Here is an 18,675-nt window from a genome sequence, read left to right on the forward strand (position 1 = left end):
TACATGAGAGCCTGGAGGGTGGATGGATGGAGACACTGAAGCACATGCGGACGAGGCAGGGTGCTCTGGTTACTGGCCTGTGGGGCAGCTGCTGCATCACTGCAGGGCTGCCCCAGCCAGTGGGAGAGCATGGCAGGCTGAAGAGAAGGCTGTGAAATACTGTCCACTAAGCTGCAGGCTCTGTGGTAAAGAAGGTAACTGTTCTGGTAGAAATTTGTGCTTTAATATGTTTTTCTTTGTTCGTTTAAAACAAGTTCCCACTTCCCTGAGGAAGCCCTGTCCGACATTCCCAAGGAAATATAGGGGTAGATTTTTCCTCCTTCATTTGCTTTTCACATTTCTTCCTTCTTTTTTTTTTTTCTTTAATTCCTTCTTTCCTGCGCTTTTGTTTCTTTCCTTCCTTCCTCTCTCTCTCACTCTCTTGTGCACGTGCTTTTTAAAAAACATTGTCTTTATTTTTTAATTTTGTCTTAGACATTATGACTTTCTCAAGGAGTGCTCCAGTTCTGAACCAGATCCCTTTGCGTGGTCATGCCTGTCAGTCTTTGGTAACATATGGACACTTTGGTGTGCCAGTGAGGAGGGGAAGAAGAGGAGCAGAGGTGGCTGAGTAGGAAAGGAGCAGGAATGTCTCGGTCCGAAGACAGGAGTGCTCACTTGCCATCATCTGAGCAGCATGTAAAGGAAGAAAGTCAATGGGCCACAAAGACAAGGGCCATGCTGGGCTGGAACCCCACTTCCTGGAAGAGCAACCGCTGCCAGCCAAGGAGAGAGAGAGAGAGAGAGAGAATTAGTGATGGGAAAGATGCAGATCTCATCAAACAAGTCAGTGCACAGCAGCGTCACTGTCTCTCCTCACACCCAAACCACGAAGCACATCCCAGATATAATGAAAGGTCTTTCTACTCCTCCCTGGACATTTTCAAGGCTTTCACCAGATTATTTCATTTCCAGGCCCAAAATGCTGAATCTTGGTTGCTTTTGCAATTCAACCTTCCTTTCTTCCTCAGATAATTCAAATTCAGCCATGGAAAAAGTTCTCTTTGTGGTTTGGTTAAAGTTTGGCCACCTGAGAACCTTTAACTACATTGGAAATTTGAAAAATTACGGTATTTTGACTATTTAGATGTTTTGTTTTCCCCTTCACCACTGGAATTATGAAAATTGTTGACAGGAACACTTTCTCAACCATTTTTTTTCTCCTGCTCACCTGGACAGGTTATCGAGGACACAGGCAGGGCACAGCAGGACTAAGGCACAAGGCAGGTTGAGTAACCAATGGTTCCTACTCAAAGACTTAATACTTGCATACTGTTCATGCACCTTGCTGTGGCTTCAACCTCAGTGAGAATGAAGTTCTCATTTTCTGGAATGCTTTCAGCTGCCTGGAGGTGACGCCCCCACACCAGTTCTTTGGCATGGTCTTCAGCATACTGGTGTTTGGCAGCAGAGCCCCTACAGTATCCAGTTGTTCCTCTGAGCTTTTGCTAACTCATGACTATAAAGAACAAGTTAAAAGTCTGACAGGCCCTCTCCTAACTTCTAGTGATGGAGCCCGTTTTGTCGAGCCCCATAAATACATCAATGTGCACAGCAATTAGGGGAACGTCCCTAGCACACCATTCATATGTGCGCTCCCGCTGGCTCATTTTCCTCTGGGGCATTCACATTCTTACCCTTATTCGGTCCAATTGGCTTCCTTGGACAGTCCCCCTTTTTCAGAGTGACATCATCAATGGCAATGTCTCCCTCATAGCTCGTGCCCCGGACGCCTTCGAAGATGATCTGCAATCAGAGCATGGGGCAGAGCCCAGAGTGAAGCTGTGGAGGACCTGCTTTCTTCCCATGCAAGGAGCAAACCAGCTCTTACCAGGTTCCCCTGTGAATGACTTCTCCCTGTTTTTCCAGCACACATAGGATTTAGAGTGCTGAGCCCCACAGAGTAGAGAATCAACCTCTGTGTACTGTCTGCAGTGTAATAAATGAGCATGTAGAGTTCTGCTTTATTAAGTACTTTGCACTAGCAAAACCAACACTGAACAGCACTCGCAAGAGTAACTAAATCCTTATTTATTATTTTATAGTACCCAAAAGCATGCTGGGCATTTTGCCACAGTATCATATTGTACCAGCCTGCATAGCCCCAGATCTCACAAACAACCCTACAGCAGCCAAGTAGCCTGTTGGGCAAAAGCACCTGCAGTAAAACATCTGATAACAAAGCCACACACCTTCCTGGTATTCATAAATAGCCCATCAAGCAGATACATCATGCCTAGTTCACATCTGCAAGCCACCCTACAGTCCTAAACCAGAAGGGTAGTGGGGGTGGGCTCTTGTAGAACGTGCTCTGAGAAGCATCCAGCAATCAAAGTCACTTGTGACCTCTGTGCTTGCACTAAGCTCTTGCCTTGCCTCAGTGACCATGGGGGTGCAGAGCTCCCACAGCACATGGATGGGGTGGTTGGTATGCAGCTCCTTGGCTGTGGCCCTGACTTACCTGGAAGGGCCCAGGAGGGTTGATGGGCACATGTGCTTGCTGCCACATGTTCCCCCTGTTCCCACTCAGTGACCACACCTGGGTGTCGATGGCCCGCTTGTTCCGCACGCGAACCAGCAGATTCAAGGAGCCTGTAGGAGAGAAATTGGGTGCTGGTGACATGGGGTATGCAGGAAACCCAATCTGCTGGGCTGACCCTTGGCACAGTTCCTTTTCCTGAGTTGACAAACATGTCTCACTGGCAGTATTTCATCTACCTGGGCTCTTCAAAGAAGGATATGTACCCAGATGAAGACAGAGGAAATTAAGAAGCAGCAGTTCGTAACATAGCTGTATGGCCTTACACAAGAAGTGAGTGGCAGATAGGCTAGTTGCAAGGAAACTAAACAGGCGTCCTGTCCAACCTCTTGCCTGAAGCTGTTTGCAGTTCTAGAGCAAGACAGCATGGCTTTGTCTGGCCAAGTCCAGCACAGACCTTCAGTGATGCCATTGGAGGCTGCTGTTCCCTGTTATACTGTGTAATACTACGGATCCTTCCAGTACTTGAAGGGAGCGTATAAACAGGAGGGGGAATGACTGTTTACATGGGTTGATGGTGAAAGGACAAAGGGGGATGGTTTTAAACTGAGACAAGGGAGATTTAAGTTAGATATTAGGAGGAAGATTTTCACATAGAGGGTGGTGACACACTGGAACAGGTTGCACAAGGAGGCTGTGGATGCCCCATCCCTGGAGGCATTCAAGGTCAGGCTGGATGTGGCTCTGGGGAGCCTGGTCTGGTGGTTGGTGACCCTGCACATAGCAGGGGGGTTGAAACCACATGATCATTGTGGTCCTTTTCAAACCAGGCCATTCTATGATTCTATGAAAAGAGTTTGGGTTTGTGACCTTTGTAATTGCCTTTCAAACAGTTAGTGGTCAAGGGCTGACAGCAGCCTCCTCTTTGCCTGATGGAGCAAGCCCAGCTTCCTCAACCTCTCTTCCCTAACATTTCTGCTCCTGTTCTATCCTGATGACTGTGTGTTGGATCCACACCAGTTGGTCCATATCCCACTTGAACTGAGAGTCCTAGGACACACATTCCCCTCTCCTCTTCCACTGCTGTCACCTGGCATATTTAGTCTACAGTTTTTCCTGATCCTGGCCCTTAGAAATATCACCTGTGTCCTCAGCAGCCACTTGTCCTGATTACTTACTTGCCCTGAAGCACACAAATGTGCTTTTCTGATGTTCCGTAGCACTGCCTCTCATGCCTGCTCCCACATTTTCAGAGGGACACAAACACTCTGAATCAGCACTGGCTTTAAGCCCTTTCTATCAAACAATTCCCAAAAGGTTCTGTCTGCCACTAAAACAAAAACAAAGCCAACATATATGAAAACATTTCCAGTTTTCACTTTGAAAAGTGTCACATCCCCCCTCTACCCACAAATAAAACTGTCAACCTACTGTATCTTTTTAGTAATCCTCCCTAATTGACTTTTTTTTTTCCCCTTTTTTGTTTCAATAAAAACACTTTTTTAAACATTCATTCAGGGCTGAACTGAAACACTTTCTTTTTTTCAATTCAGCTGATGAACCAAAAAATCAATGGGGACTCTAGTCACTCTCTTGCTCATCAGTGTCTCTGATACGCAGACATATTACCCCTGAGAGCAGAGAGGCAGTAACAACCCTTACTTAAATGTCCATAGTCTATCTGCACTTGGGATGCTGCCTTCTTGCCTGGGTATGGCTTTCTGGGAGCAATGAGAGCTCAGGGAAAGCGATAGGAAGAGAGACTTTCTTATATACCTCCTTCCTATACAGTATCCTGAAATCCTTCTTGGCATGTCAGCCCTAGGGGTACTGTATGAAGGACAGGGACCTGGAAGTACTCCTGCTGAGTGCCTTGCTGACAGAGAGCAAGATACATCACAAGGAGTTCAGAGATGCATAATAAAGATGATGAAATGTTTAGATTCTGAGTGGCTGACTTACAAGAAAAGGTTAAAAGAATGAAGTATGTGTATAATTTAGTGAACTGAGAAAAGACAGGCATGGTTATTGACTGGAAATATTCAGAAGCACTAGCATTAAGGCTGGCTGAGATAAATAGATGAACACCCGACCTAACAGGGAGAGGGCAAGACAGCAGGAAGGGAGGGAGACATCCCACCACCTGGGATGCATTCTGGCCAGCCTGCAGAGCTAATACCTCCCTTCAAATTCTTGACATTCAAAAATGAATAAGAGAAGGATGGGAAAACATTTTTCTGTCTGGAAATATTAGGATATCGAATATATCAAACTACTTCCCCAGTGGTTCTGAGTCTCCCACTTCGAATGAGGAGTAAGGTGACTTTGTTCCTCTTTTGATCAGCTGCCACTGCACAACCTCAGGCAGAAGTAAGCAAGTGGGATCTCCCTCCTGGCAACACGGGTCAGCATGGGAGCCTCTGGAAAAACCAGTTTTGAGCCTCTGGCTTCTTGGTGCCCTCCTAACCTCAGAAGCAACTTAGGAGGGAAGCCTCACTAGGAAGAATACCTAGTCCTCACTGGAGCCCTTAGCCAAACTGATTGCCCACACAGGATCTACATAACCCCATAGATCAATGTCAACATGAGCGTGTTCAGAGCAGCTAATTACAGCAGTCAGAGCTGGTGAGTTGAGGGACTGAGACTAAATTAAGTACTGATATGGAGCTGCCAGCAAGCAAGGATTAAAGTCAACTGCTGTCCATTCCAGCCTCACTCAGGGATGGCAGCTAGGATCTACTACACCAGAGCCTGGCTGAGCAGCCAGCATTGAGACAAATCAAGCAGCAAATGAACTCTGCTGTGCTGCAGGATAAAAGAGACGGTGAGATAGAAAGGTACTCATAAAAGCATCCGGAATGCAAGTTAGTGCCCCCAAAGCACTGGCTGTGAATACCTGGCCTGAACCGAAACTGAGCCTAAGCGTGTCCTCGCTGACAGCCTGCTGTCCTTGAAGCATTCAACCTTTTGGCCCCCAAAGTCTCCAGCAGAACAATACTGAACACAAGCAGGTGTTCTTCAAGCAGTTTGAAATTGGAAAGGAAGCTTCCTTGTCTGCCCACAACATGCCATGTTTCACCATACCTGTCTACACCTGGAAAACTGAGGGTCAAAACAGCCAAGCAACGTGTCCACGACTGCCTTACAAATCAGAGTTGCAAAGGAGGGTCAGATCTGCTCCTCACAACCTGCATGCAATCCCACCTAAGTTACAAAGCCTCTCCAAGGCTGGGGAAGGACCACAAAACCCTCTTTCTCTAGGAACGTCACCATTGAGAACATGCTTCTGGGAGGCACGGCAAAGATGTCAGCTCTTCAAACTAAATATGGATGAAGCTTCAGCTCCATCTGGTTTTGTACTACTATCACGCCCAGTTTCTGGTGTCAGAGTCTGAAGCCAGCTGGCAGTTTTGTTACCTATTTGTTTAGTCAATGCTCTTTCCCCATCTCCTCCATCAGATGTGTCTGGCATTTCCTAATGGCACCTGGTGGCGAGGCACACACAAAGGCAGGCCACGTATCTGCTGCTGAATCTCTCCAGCTGACCAGAGACAGACAAACACAAGAAAAATTCCAGGACACTGACAATCCTATTGTTACCTCTCCCCAAACAAGACTATATTCACATTTCTCTTGCAATCTGTATTATTCCTTCTTTCCAAACAAAAGAGAGAATAAAGGCCAGTGAGGAATCAATTACAGTGGGAGCGAGCCCTGCCTTCTGCTGACTGCCTTTAAGACCAAAGCTGGCATTTCAAGAGTGGCACTCACACAAAAGAGCACCAGCTGGGCTGCCAGATAGAGTAGCCCAAGGGATGCCTTTAAATGTTACCTTCTCACGAGAAGAAAAGGTCTCCTCTCATTTTCTGTGGGATGGAGATTTCACTGTCATGCTGAAAAGCAGCGTGGATCCAGAGGAACCAGCACAGGCAGCACTGGGAGGGAAGCAGGGTCTGCAAAGGTAACACCATGGGCACAGTCCAGGTGGGATGGCAGAGCACCCTTCAAGGGCTCTCTGCAGGGCAGCTGGGAGGGGGAAAGTGGAATGGGTACAAGCTACTGTGTGCAGGGGTGGGCACACAGCTCATTCTGGGTGGAAGCCAGGAAGAGAACAGCCAGAAAGCGAAGGGAGGACAAAGCCGAGCACCAGGAGACAGCGTGCTGTGCCAGGCACGGCAGAGCTCTGTGAGCACTGGAAAGGCTGCCAGGATTCACAGCTGGGAGTTGGGGTGGCTGCAGGCTCAGGGTGATCCCACCATGGCTCCCTGCTGCCTTCCTACAGTGTTCCTGCTGTGGGATGGGGTTATCCCAGGGGATCAGCTACCTATGGAGGTCTGGCTGGTGCAACGGTTTGGGTTTGGCACCCAGCTGAGGCCAGCCAGAGAGGGGAATCCAGAGCAGAGAGTCCTCAGAGCATCACAGCTGTAAGCAGGATAAATCGAGATGAGAAGAAGCTGATTTGTGGCAGGAAGTGCCCAAGGCAGAGACAACTCAGACCTTATATAGCCTGACAGAGTCATTTGCAGACCTAATGTCAGGGCTAAAGCCAGGCCAAGGAGAAAAGAGCTCTTATCTTTCTTACAGGGATTTTGAGCACTTCCTTAAGTGTGGTTTAGTGTAACACCACTGATCACAAACTACAAGCCCAAAGCTTAGTGCAGGCAAATCCCAGAAACGAATGAAAGTCCCCAGAAAGAATCTATTACTGCTCATAATCCCCGGAACAAATACCCGTCTCTCCTTCTCCCTCTCTCATTTAAATGGATGCTAATGAAGAGCAGTCAGTATCAGGCTGGTGTTCTCAGTTACAGTGTTGTGGGGAAAAGTTACTGCTCTGAGAGCTGGGAAGCAAAGAGCAGAAAAACAATTGTGGCACTGATTGAGACGGAGAAATAATATCAGCTTGTTACTGAGTCATAATTTTCAAGAATGTCTTGTCTTTGTGCCATGATAGGATATATTTATTCTTCCACAGTACCTAATGATGCTTCATACATTAACATATGTGGAATAAGGCAATTAAAGCCCTTTGGCTGCTTTACTGGCTGTGCAGAAACTTTGCCTCAATGTGTCTTTAACTGATCCCAGCTTGGTGTGCAGGGCCCTCCGTGACTACTCACAGGTTCACTACCCAGACCCCTTCCACTGCTTCAGCAAAATCAAAGCGGGAGAATTCAGAGAGCTCATTAATACCAAGGAAACAGAGTCTTGGTCAGAGTTTGGAAAGCACAGCTATCCCAGCTCTACTTGTAAGGCATTCCCTTTGGCTTCAGAGAGACATTAAGCATGTCACAGGCCTGCTAATTGCTATGGGATTCTCTTTCAGCCGTGCTATGCTGCAGAGACTGATGAAAGGGATTGGGGGAATCAAAGTCTCTAGTTCCCTACTGCAGCTGGGACTTTCTGAGAATAAACAGCAATGTGGTAAGTTTTGCTTGGCAATGTTTCCCCTGTAGCAGACCTGTGAAAATCATTTAAATCTTGCTGCATGGAATTATCTTGGATTTTAATGGGGATTAAAAAAATCAGAAAAAAAATGCATTTTCACCCCTGACTTTTCAAAATACCATCAGATGAGGATGGGTTTGAAGCAATATCCTCTGACACAACAAAGCCAATTGCACAGACCAATCTATGATCCATCACTATGTGACCTGCCTGGCATGTATATGAGTGTTGGGATGGAAGGAATGGGCCAGCATGGAGAAAACTGTGAAGAGGCAAGGTGGACAGATGGCTGGCAACCTGAGGTGACTTGCTGGGTGGAGACCTGGGTCATGTGGGCAGTGGGATAAATGCAGTGGCACCATCATGCCTTACTTAAGTGATGAGGAATGGAAGTGCTAATGGGAGGTAAACTGGCAGACTACAGCTACAGCTCCTTCTCTCTAGGACATCCCCACCTGTCTGTGTACATGGAGAGCAGATGGTGATATGGTAGGAGCAGACTTGCAGTGGAGCTATGCTTGAGCTCCTTTGCTCATTTGATCTGTGGTCTAATTAGAGAAAGAGTTGGCATACAGAGATGAACGATACAAGACATCCATTTTTGATGCTGTGTGTACAAAGTAAAATCCTGCCTCCTCTTTTCAGGGAAAATTCCCTCAGAAGTTCTCTCTGACCAGTGACAGGCTTTCCCGCCTATGGACAACAGGATATGGTTTAAGAAATTCAAAACCAAAACAAACAAAAAAAACCCACCCACATTCCATAATGTTAAATTAATGCCATCTCAGAAGAACAAAGGCCTGTCAGATATGCAGCCAGAACAGAGCAGAGGGAGAGAACAGTCTGGCATTTAAAAAGACAAGAAGCAGGAGTCCTCAGGCTTTTCGCCAACTCCACATCTGATTCATTATGCCAGCTTGCTTAATCACACCTCCTTCCAGTACTTAAATGTTTTGCAGGGGACAATGTGAACAGGCTATATCCTTCCCCACAGGACAGTTTGGCTACAGCATCAGGCTCAGAGTGTCCTCCCTCTGCCAAGGTTGCCACTGCACCAAGACCCCCGTTGCCTTCAGTCCAGACACTCTGCCACTGGGTTCTCCTGGAGAACTCCTGCCCTCCATAGGCAGAGGAGCACAGGACAGTGCCTACCACTGTCTCAGTTCAACACTGAGCTGGACACAGTGGAGAACTGCAGTGCAAGGAGCAGAGCAAGGAGATAATGTGGAAGTAACTGTTCCCACCAGTTTTGCAGATTCAAGGAGCAGAGTGAAGCACAGTTACCATGAGGTCTGCGTGCTCCTCGTTTACCCTCTGTTTTGTGACATGCCCAGATGCCTCAAGGCAAACACTCTATCTTCTCCCAGCTTTGATAGCTGACCCTTTCATCTTTGCCACCAGAGACAGCTGGGTCCTTTGAGCAGTTTTTGCTCTCAGTTCTCAGACTGAGAGCACGCACTGTGCTCTGCTCTCAGACAAGTGGAAACAGAGGTCTGCTTCACACATACTGCCAGGTTTAAAAGAGCACAACAGGCAGGCTCACCCTGCATCTCTTCTGAGGGCAGTCTTTGGAAAGACCTCAGTCAGAGGGGAAGCAGACTTGCAGAGCCCCCTGGATACAAGTGGTGTCAGGAGGAGGCTGACAAAAACCCTGCAGAAGCAGATGTACTTACGCTGTCTCTATCCCTATTAACAGCCTATTTCCCCATCTTCACCCAGCCCCAGGAGCCAAGCATAGGGCAGCTGCACAGCTGCAGGGCTTGGAGCAGATGGGCTGTTTTAGTGCAATGCCGATGCAGGCAAGACAGCAGGAATGAGCAGCTGAGATCATGCGTTCTTCCTGTTAAACTGAAGACACTGCTCAAAATCTGGTCTCTGACCTCATCCTCCGCCTGACCCAAAAAGAGGTGAATTAAGATTGGAAAAGACCTCTAAAATCATCTGGTCCAACTGCCAACCCATCCCCACCATGGCCATTGACCATGTCTCTCATTGCCACATCCACCCAGCTCTTGAACACCTCCCAGAGACAGTGACTGCACCACCTCCCTGAGCAGCTGTGCCACTGCCTCACCACTCTATTGGATAGCAAGCTTTTCCTAATATCCAACCTGAATGTTTCAGATCTGGAAACTGGGGAGGATGATGGCCTCTTCACGCACAGTAGGGAAGCTGTTAGAGCTTGCTGTGTTCCCAGCTTTGAGATGGGATGGATTGTTACTAGAGACTTCTATACCATTTCCTATCTCATTACGCTTATTCTGAGAAATTTCCAGGGGACTGGCTGAGACAGTAAGACTCCCAGCCAGGATGAGCAAACTCCAGTGGTTCAGGTGCTGGGATGCCTCTCTTTGGGAAAGGTAGTCACTCCTAGAAGCAATGGTAATGACTGACACTGGGAATTTTTGAGTTTTCTGGGAAGTATTTCAATACGTGTTGCAAAATCACGTCTTGCTGAAATTCAAACAGAGGCTGGAATGTTTGCACAAGTAGTGCAAGATAGGTGTGTCCCCTGCCCCACAACTATCCTGTCAGAGCACCTGAGGGGGGTTCTCTGGAGGTACACCAATTTTAATCTCCACTTGCACAATTATGAAACTGCTCCATGAAGAGAAGAGAAGAGTGACCCATGAGCGCTAAAGAAAAATCCAAAGAGGCACTTAGAGCTTAAGCATTTCTTCTTAACTGTTTTGTGTCTAGTGATTTCAGGGACTGAATAACTGACACAGCACCCAGTATCCCAGGAAATGATCAGGTTGCAGTACATCCTGACTGACATTCAACTTTCACAAGGCTGCGCCACAAGTCCGATCTGAATCCTTTGCTCAGAGCTGAGCAGGAAGGGGGTTGTAGTAGTTGTAGCTTCCCACAGGACAAATAACAGTGACTCAAATTAGGTGAGCAGAAGTAAAAATTGTCTATGGGCATTCAGGGCATCTGTGTCAGCAATCTGTGCTTGCCATCCTTTCCAACAAATTCTGCAGCAGTAACATGGTCAGATCATGATTTGTAAAACAGCAGAAGAGGATTTTTGAAGAAGGCAACATTTCAGTAGCTATCTATCTGCAGTAAGAACTTGATTGAGTGGCACACTATTATATAGGAGCAAGAAAAGGTAAGGATCAGTGCTCCAGGACTGAAGATAATAACAGAATGCCTGCATCGACATGAAGACATATTATTCATAGAACAGAAAGGACATACAGCCAACCCATATGTGAATCCTTTTTCTTCCTCTCCATGTCTTCTTCAGCTTTTATAGCAGTCTTCAACCAAGCTCTTTGGGTTAAGACAATTCAGTCCCACAACTGCAGTCTGTGCCAAGCATGCTGTGGCGCTGTTTGTGAATCAACATCCAATCAAACCTACAATTTACTGGGTTTCAGGAAGAGTAACTGAAGGGAGTTCTCTGCCTCTTGTTATTCAGAAACTTTGATTAGATAATGTATTGGTCCCATCTGGCTAGAATCCAAAGCTCACTGGGGTCTTCAGAAGAGCAATGACTTCTATTGAAGTCATTCTATAGCCTTTGGTTCAGAGCCACTCTATTGAACTTATAGAGTTTGAATGACACTTTACAAATCTATAGTTATCTTGCCAGGTATTTAAAATCCTTGCTCATGATCATGGTATTTGACTAACTTCCAGGAGAACCAAGCAGATACTATTAGAAGAGACAACAGTTTATCCAAGGCCCCATACAAGGGCCACAGCAAACTGCTTGACATCTGCACAGAACATTAGTTAAATACGCATCAATTGATGGATGAATGCGTAAAGCCAAGAGCCCATTTGAACAAATGAAAAAAGAAAGGATACATATATATATATATATGTATGTATACACACATATAAACGGAATGCATTTTTTCTTTACAAACTTAGCTCTAACAGCAACTTGTTTTCAAAAGCCTAGAGGGAAGTGAATCACACTCATTAGGAAAATCAGCCTTCCCCCGATCAATCCAGTGACGTAAACTGTTGTGTAGAATTATTGCACTGGTCACAATGGCATGGATTAAATGAACTATGCATTTGTACATCAAGCAAAAGTTCTATCTCCAACACGAGGCAGCTACCTGCAGGACAGCAGCTGTGTAACTGCATGCGGTAGCACTTGAACCAACAGAATACATAAATCCACAAGGTTTGGGTGGGAAAAAGGGTGCTAAGATGTTGAATATTACAAAAAGGTCTTCTTCATGGTTCAGATCACTTTGACATTGGCATAGCTGGTACCAGTCAATCAGCATGACCTGACAGCTCTTACTTCTGTCACTTGTCAGAAACAAGATGCAACTATGGCACCTCTGCAAACATTGGCTCCTATTGCGATCATCCCAGCCTCAGACACACCTTTGTACCAGCTGCATAATTTGAGTTGAAGAACTGAAACAGCAATTTGTTATGTCAGCCCTTCCTGGTCTATGTTTCCTGATCAGGGAGAGGGTGTCAACGGTGACACTATCAGTGTAACTGGGCTGCTTAGAAGCCAATTACTTCTGTATAACATCTTGTGAGTTTCTTGGATTTGGGTGCTCTGGCAAGCGATGTGCATGATTAAGGCTCACCGTTTCTACTGACTTAGATGAAAAATCCCTCTTAATCAGTACCAAGCACGGTTCCTCACAGTAGCTTATGATTTCACTGAAAGTCTCCCATTCTGATTATACATAGGCCAGACATAGCTGGTGTGATCAGATAAGGTCTGTGTCAGCACTAAGCTGGAACAATACCACCTTCAGTTCTCCAAGATTTTTACAGATGCTGGACACATACCAGAAAATAAGCCTGTTCTCTGACTTCCGGAAGAGGGGCTGGCCAAGGTAAGACTGTGACACTACCAGAGCAGAAAGGAGGCTTGAAGTATAAAACTGTAAGCCAAGAATAGGATCTTCAGCCAGGCTCATCTCCTGTGGCCTAGGACCAGCCAGACTGCTGTACACTTCCAACCTAGGAGATACCCTAGAGAAGAGCTCTCTGCCATCTTCCCCTTATAATATGTTAAGAATACAGTCATAAGCCCATATGCAATGATGAGTTGTATTAAAAACAAAGCAAAAAAAAGGGTCTGCCAGTGTGATCACATATGGGAAGGAGGCTAAAAAGTAGCTGTTTAGGTACATTCAGAGCCACTGCTTGCATATAGGTATTCCCAGCAAGTTGGTCCCTCACAGCATTCCCTTCTCAGGAAACCTCTGGGAAGTGGAATCTGACAGTGGAAACAGGGATCTGGGGATCTGCTCCCAGCTGAATGCTGAGACTCACAGGGCCAACCTGGCAAGGAGTGGCACTCAACAACAGGTCCCTGTGTGCTGTGGCTAGCTCCTCTTCTGAAGGAGCACATAGAGTGAGCAATTCCTGCTTTGATGTATTTGTGTCTGCCACAGACAAGACACTAGTTCTTGAATGTCTGCTAGAAACTGTATTTCTTTCCTACTCCTCCTCCTGATTTTTTTTGTTAGGGTTGGGAGGATTGTAGGCAATATAAACACTTGCTCCAGAGGGGGGTAAAAGAAGAAAAAGTGATGACCAAATAACTCCAGAAGAATGGGAATTGCCTCCAGGGAGCTCCCCTTCACCCTGCTCTCTCATCAGCTGAGAGAGATTCAACATCATCCTGCTCTGCTAGTTGCTGAATATTTTATACCATGGCTACAAATGCTCCATTTGTATTCAGTTTCTCTCTTTCGTCATATCTATTATAAACGAGTAGTGTCTGGGAACTCTCCCAGGGAAGATTTGCCTGGATGGCTATGGATATTTTATAGTCAAATTGTAAGAGTAAACTAGCTTTCAAGTTCTGTAGAGATGGGAAAAGGTAATAAAAGGGTTATTAAAAAAATAAATAAATGTCAGGGTTTTATATGGCTTCCTTTCATAATGACAGAGCTTCTGTTGGCTCCACGATGGAGCTGGAGCTTCTAGGAGAAGCTAAGAGATATCCTCTTACTGGCACTGCTTGCCAACGGGAGACATCTGATATGCTATGGCTGACTCAGTAGTGCTGGCATCTGGCTTGGTAGGACCAGGCTGACACTAGGTGAGCCAGGGGTAAGAGCTGTGTCCAAATGCACTGGGGACAGGTGGCAATATGGGAAGTGACATGGTCATGGCCCAGGCTGGTAAACACTTATCTTTACCTCCATATTGTCACAGGTGTGATACAGGTAGGAGACCAGGGTCTGTCTCTTCACTTGGCAGGAGGAGTCCTAGCAAGAAAGCCTCTATTTGAGGGCCAACTCCCCTCTTGTTCAAGTGGGGACTAAAAAGAAACGTGGCCACAAGCTAAAGAAGCTTGCTTTGCCATCAGGCAGCCTGCCACTTCCAGACTCTCAGGGGCCTTCAGCCAGCATGGACATCAAGACTGCCCCAAAATATCAAAAAGAATCCAAAAAATTACAGAATATCATGACTGGCCCTGAAGGAAGCTACAGAGCAGAGAGCAGATACGAGGGACTGAATTTCAAATTGCAGATGGATATATTGTGGGTTTCCCAGACCAATCCGCATCTTCAAAACCCAAGAGAAAAGAACTTCTCATTTCTTTTTCTCTCTATCTATTCAGTCTAATTTTTAAATAATTCATTCACTCCCGCTCAGCCTTAGCCATTCTGGAAAATCATCTCATGGTGTTAAACAGCCTATTTACCTCACAAAAATTTAACAGCCCCTTTATGCAACAAGGGGGAAATGGGGACCAGGCAGGAACAATGGCATTGAATATAAGGGAACAATCAATTATAAAAGGCACCTGATGCTGATGAATATAAAACGATACTCAGTGGCTTTCCTAGGTCTTTGGCTTAACTGTATCTTTGGCTCAGGGTGAAGCAAATGAATAAAGAGTTAAAATACTAAAAGCCAAAAATCTGTAATGAATTGATTCCCCAGCACCTCCAGTCCACACCACCTCTTGAGAAACCACAGGAATGCTGTCAAACAGCTGTCTTCCAATACAGAGCAAAAGCTAAGGGGCTTTTACTTTCCCAGTGAAATGAACTTGGAAATAGGGCACAGCTGCATTCTTAAAGGAGACAAAGAAAGAGGAGGTTGCTTTGTGCTCCTCCCTTCACATCTTCTTTCCCTGGCAGTCTCCCACGTTTCCCTGCTGGTCTGTGTCATCCTCGATTGCAGTCACAAAGATCTAATCCCTTTCAAAAATGCCAGGAGAAGACATGTGGGCATTAGTCAAGAAAGCCAACTGACCACAATGGAAAATGGCTGAGAAGAAGGGAATTTGCCATCCAGCATTAACAGCTGGACTCTGTCAGCTAAGAAAGCCCAGCAAACCTGGGAAAACTTGGTGTCAACCAGGGCCAATAGTTTTCTGCCAATGCCAGTGTGAAGACAGCATGGAGCAGATCATCTGCAGGAGGGATACAGGTGTGTGGAAACACCTCTGACCTAGCTGGACTTAGTGCAGAAAGCAAACCTGAGTCCGCACAGCAAAGACAGAGGAGACCTGCTCTGTGAACCACTGCCCAACTACTCCAACCGGCATCCATGGGATCAGGTTTTCAGCCTAGCCCCCACTGAGAAAAGGTCTCAGATTTTGCAGCTTAACCTCTCTGCTGTGCCACATTGCACAGAGATGTGGTGGCTGGACTCAGGAGCATGTTTCCTTCCAATGACATCAATGGTGCTGAAGCAGAGAGCTGTTAATTAACCTCGTTTATTGAAGGGTGGACACATTCCTGCCTGGGCCTGCTTTTTCAGTCAGGCTCCAGTCCAGCAGGTGATTAATAACCTAGCGTGCTGTGGAAAGAGTGCATCTATTATTCAAATTAATGAAATTATAATCAAGAGGTGACGAATTAGCAATTGCTTCTTGACTGGATATGGAAACTCATTAGTGTGCTGGGCGCTGCTGTGGCACTCACTGTACCAGTATGTACAGGGTATGGCTGGAGAGGAGGGAGTCAGGCAGAGCTGAGAGCCCCTTCTCACAATTCTGCCCTGGCACACACATCTGGAACACTCCAAAGTAGCTGCACCCACCACAGAGTCCCACAGAGTACCTCCATCTCCTCTCTGATGTCACACCACCTAGAGCAAGGTGGCTGTAGTCACAACAAGGAGAAACACATGAACATAGCTGTGGTGTTTTTTCTTGTGGAGGGTAAGGAGCCATGTTCTAGAGGAAACATGGCAAGGAGTGATGGCTGGCTTCAAGATACCATTCCAAGGACAGCCTCACAACATGCTGGGTGCAGACAAAGAACAGCTCTCTGAGGACCATCCTGGCACTTTGAGTACTGAGTGAGACTCTCAGCCACTCAGATTGCTGGCTGCAGTCATAGCTGGTGGAGCTGATGGGTAGGTCTTCCCCTTACACCCTGCACTAGGCCAGGGGAACCCATCCCCAGACAGTACTCACCGATGTGCTTGCCGTACATGTGGTAGTAGAAGGAGACACAGTAGTACTTGGCCGTGATGTTGTATAGTGGGCTGATCAGCCGGGCTTTGTCTCCTGTCACCCGGGGCCGAGAGGCCTCGATGAACATGTAATAACCTACACAAGGAGAGAAAAAGGTAGGGAAAGCCATTGCATCTTCCCCCCTGCAAGTAATGGGATGCTTGGGGCTGAGAGACTCCTCCTGATGCATGAGACATGGCCTTGCTCTTCTCATCCCATTGGATCCCATCCAGAAACATGTGCAGAAAGAGAATTGCAGAAAGGATTCAGTGTATCTGGCCTAAGCAGTGTTGTTTTGATCTAAAGAGAGCAATGCCAAAGTAGTTGCTACCAACCCAAGAAGGATCAGCTTAACTATTTTTTTACATCGTTTTTGGTGCTAGGTCTGGCTGGTGTACTCAACAATAATGGGAAAAGCCACTTCCTTAGCTGGCCTTCGGGTATTTCCCTTTTCTTTTTTTTTTTTTTAATTTTTTGTGTTCAGAGTTGGGCTTGCATATGAATTTATTTTCCTCATTAGAGAAAGGGGAAAGCAATATCCAGCTAAATCTGGTGTGGGTCCTATCTTGTCAGATAGGATGAGAAATACACAACAGCAGCCTCCTCCAGTCCAGCTTGGGGCCCCCACTGGCACTCCCCCAGCCTCATCCCTCCTGCTGGTGCTTGGTATGGAGGAGAATTGCCCCATGGAGATCTTCTTTGAGGAAGCAGCTGGTTAAACCCAGCAGGGACATTTTCAGGTGTTAGAGAAGTTCTCTTAATTGTTTATCCTTTTTTTGACTTCAAAACAAGCATCAAATGGGACAAGTACATTAGGCAGCAGGCAATTAGCTAGTAACAAGAACTAATGCTCACACTATTCCCTTAAACAAAGTTGTGGGTGTTTTAATTGTGTGTTTAATGCCAATCAGTAACATGCAAATTAACTGCCTGCTCCCTGCACCCTGTGCGGAGGAGAAGCATGTGTGCGGAAAGCAGATCAGCGCTCTGCCATCTCCCACAGCCTCAGGACCCTGATGCCTTGCGGCTTGCATCTCCCCCCAGAACTGAGCCAGAAGAAACCCAGAAGTGTGCCTACCCTCTGGCGTACCGCTGATGTCCGTGGGTGGCCCAGTGTTGACAGTACGCTTGGGGTTCTGGGTCAGGGCGTTCTGCCGTGTCCAGTCAAAGTTGTCCATCTTGTCTTGCACGAAGCCGCAGATCTTCTCATCCTCAAAGCGACAGGTGTTATCTGCAGGGAAGGACAGGGAGCGCCGCTTTTCAGACCTCCTCCTGGGGCTGCCTTGCTGCTTCAGGGGGGTATTCAGCACAGGTGAGCAGCCCCCAGCCTCAGGAGGAGGCTGAAAAGGTATATTTTCATGATGGCTACAATTAAAGAATGGTTAATCCAGGCTGACGGATGCAATTATCTGACAAAATAAAATACAGCTAACAGGACTTAAAAGAGATTCTGCTGGGAGGTCTAAGGGAGCTGAAATAGAGGATGATAAAAAGAGTAACAGAGTGATGAAGGCAAGCAGGCCATGACAGCTTTTAAACCAGAACAGCCTGATGGTAGAATAATCTTCCCAGGAAAGAGGAGAGAGTGCCAGCAGGTAAACTTCACTCTGGTCTACGTATTAAATTAAACTATGGCACACATGAAAAAAACAGCTGTGGAGAAGAGGTCAGCTCAGTGCTATAAATGTGTAATTTAGCTAGAGCATATTCAATTTATACCAGCTCAGAGGTATATCTGCTATTGCAGCTTATGCGGGTTCTCCTAACAAAATGCATTACACTGGCAAAAGATTTTCATGTAGCATCAGCTACACGTGAAAAAGAGCTTGCTTATGCTACTACCACAAGACAATCACAGCCTATGGCAATATGAGATGGGTGAAAAATCTTGTGTATAGACACAACCCAATGTGGACCTGCAGAGAATGGAGCAAATCAAACTTGACCAGAATTAAGATGGTCTTTTGTTGAACCTTTGTGGTGAAAACTAGTTTCTGAGCCTCAAAACCAAAGCCTTTCACTGCTGATACAGTTGGAAAAGAAGAGAAAGAATTAACAGAAAAGAAAGAAAAAACAAATCCAAGATTGGCTCTGAAAATTACTTTGTTTTTTCAAATGATTCCAGGAATTAAATCAGAGCTGGAGAATGAGATGAGAGTAGGATCTCAGAGCTCTCGAGTGGTGCAGACACAGCAAGCAGATCTCTTTACCTTCTGCCTTTACATTACAGCCAGGGGAGTATGCTATGAAACTGAACAGTAAAGTAATTAAATTCATGAAAGAACACACA

The 18,675-nt window shown here is 46.2% G+C and overlaps 1 protein-coding gene across 1 annotated transcript in view; it reads right to left on the reverse strand.

The window, feature by feature from the left end:
- Positions 1-458: 458 nt before the first annotated feature.
- Positions 459-18,675, reverse strand: part of MDGA1 (MAM domain containing glycosylphosphatidylinositol anchor 1) — a 126,065-nt gene continuing 107,848 nt past the window's right edge. The window contains exons 13-17 of the mRNA XM_042821995.1: positions 17,464-17,616; positions 16,347-16,481; positions 2,501-2,631; positions 1,677-1,785; positions 459-755 (exon numbers count right to left, since the gene is read on the reverse strand). Of these exons, the coding sequence (XP_042677929.1) occupies positions 664-755; positions 1,677-1,785; positions 2,501-2,631; positions 16,347-16,481; positions 17,464-17,616 (620 nt within the window). The 3' untranslated portion in view covers positions 459-663. The remainder of the gene's footprint in view (positions 756-1,676; positions 1,786-2,500; positions 2,632-16,346; positions 16,482-17,463; positions 17,617-18,675) is intronic.

This window comes from Centrocercus urophasianus, unplaced genomic scaffold (assembly GCF_019232065.1).
Source record: "Centrocercus urophasianus isolate 14NV4802_14NV808 unplaced genomic scaffold, USGS_Curo_1.0 seq_10, whole genome shotgun sequence".
NCBI classification, from domain to species: domain Eukaryota; kingdom Metazoa; phylum Chordata; class Aves; order Galliformes; family Phasianidae; genus Centrocercus; species Centrocercus urophasianus.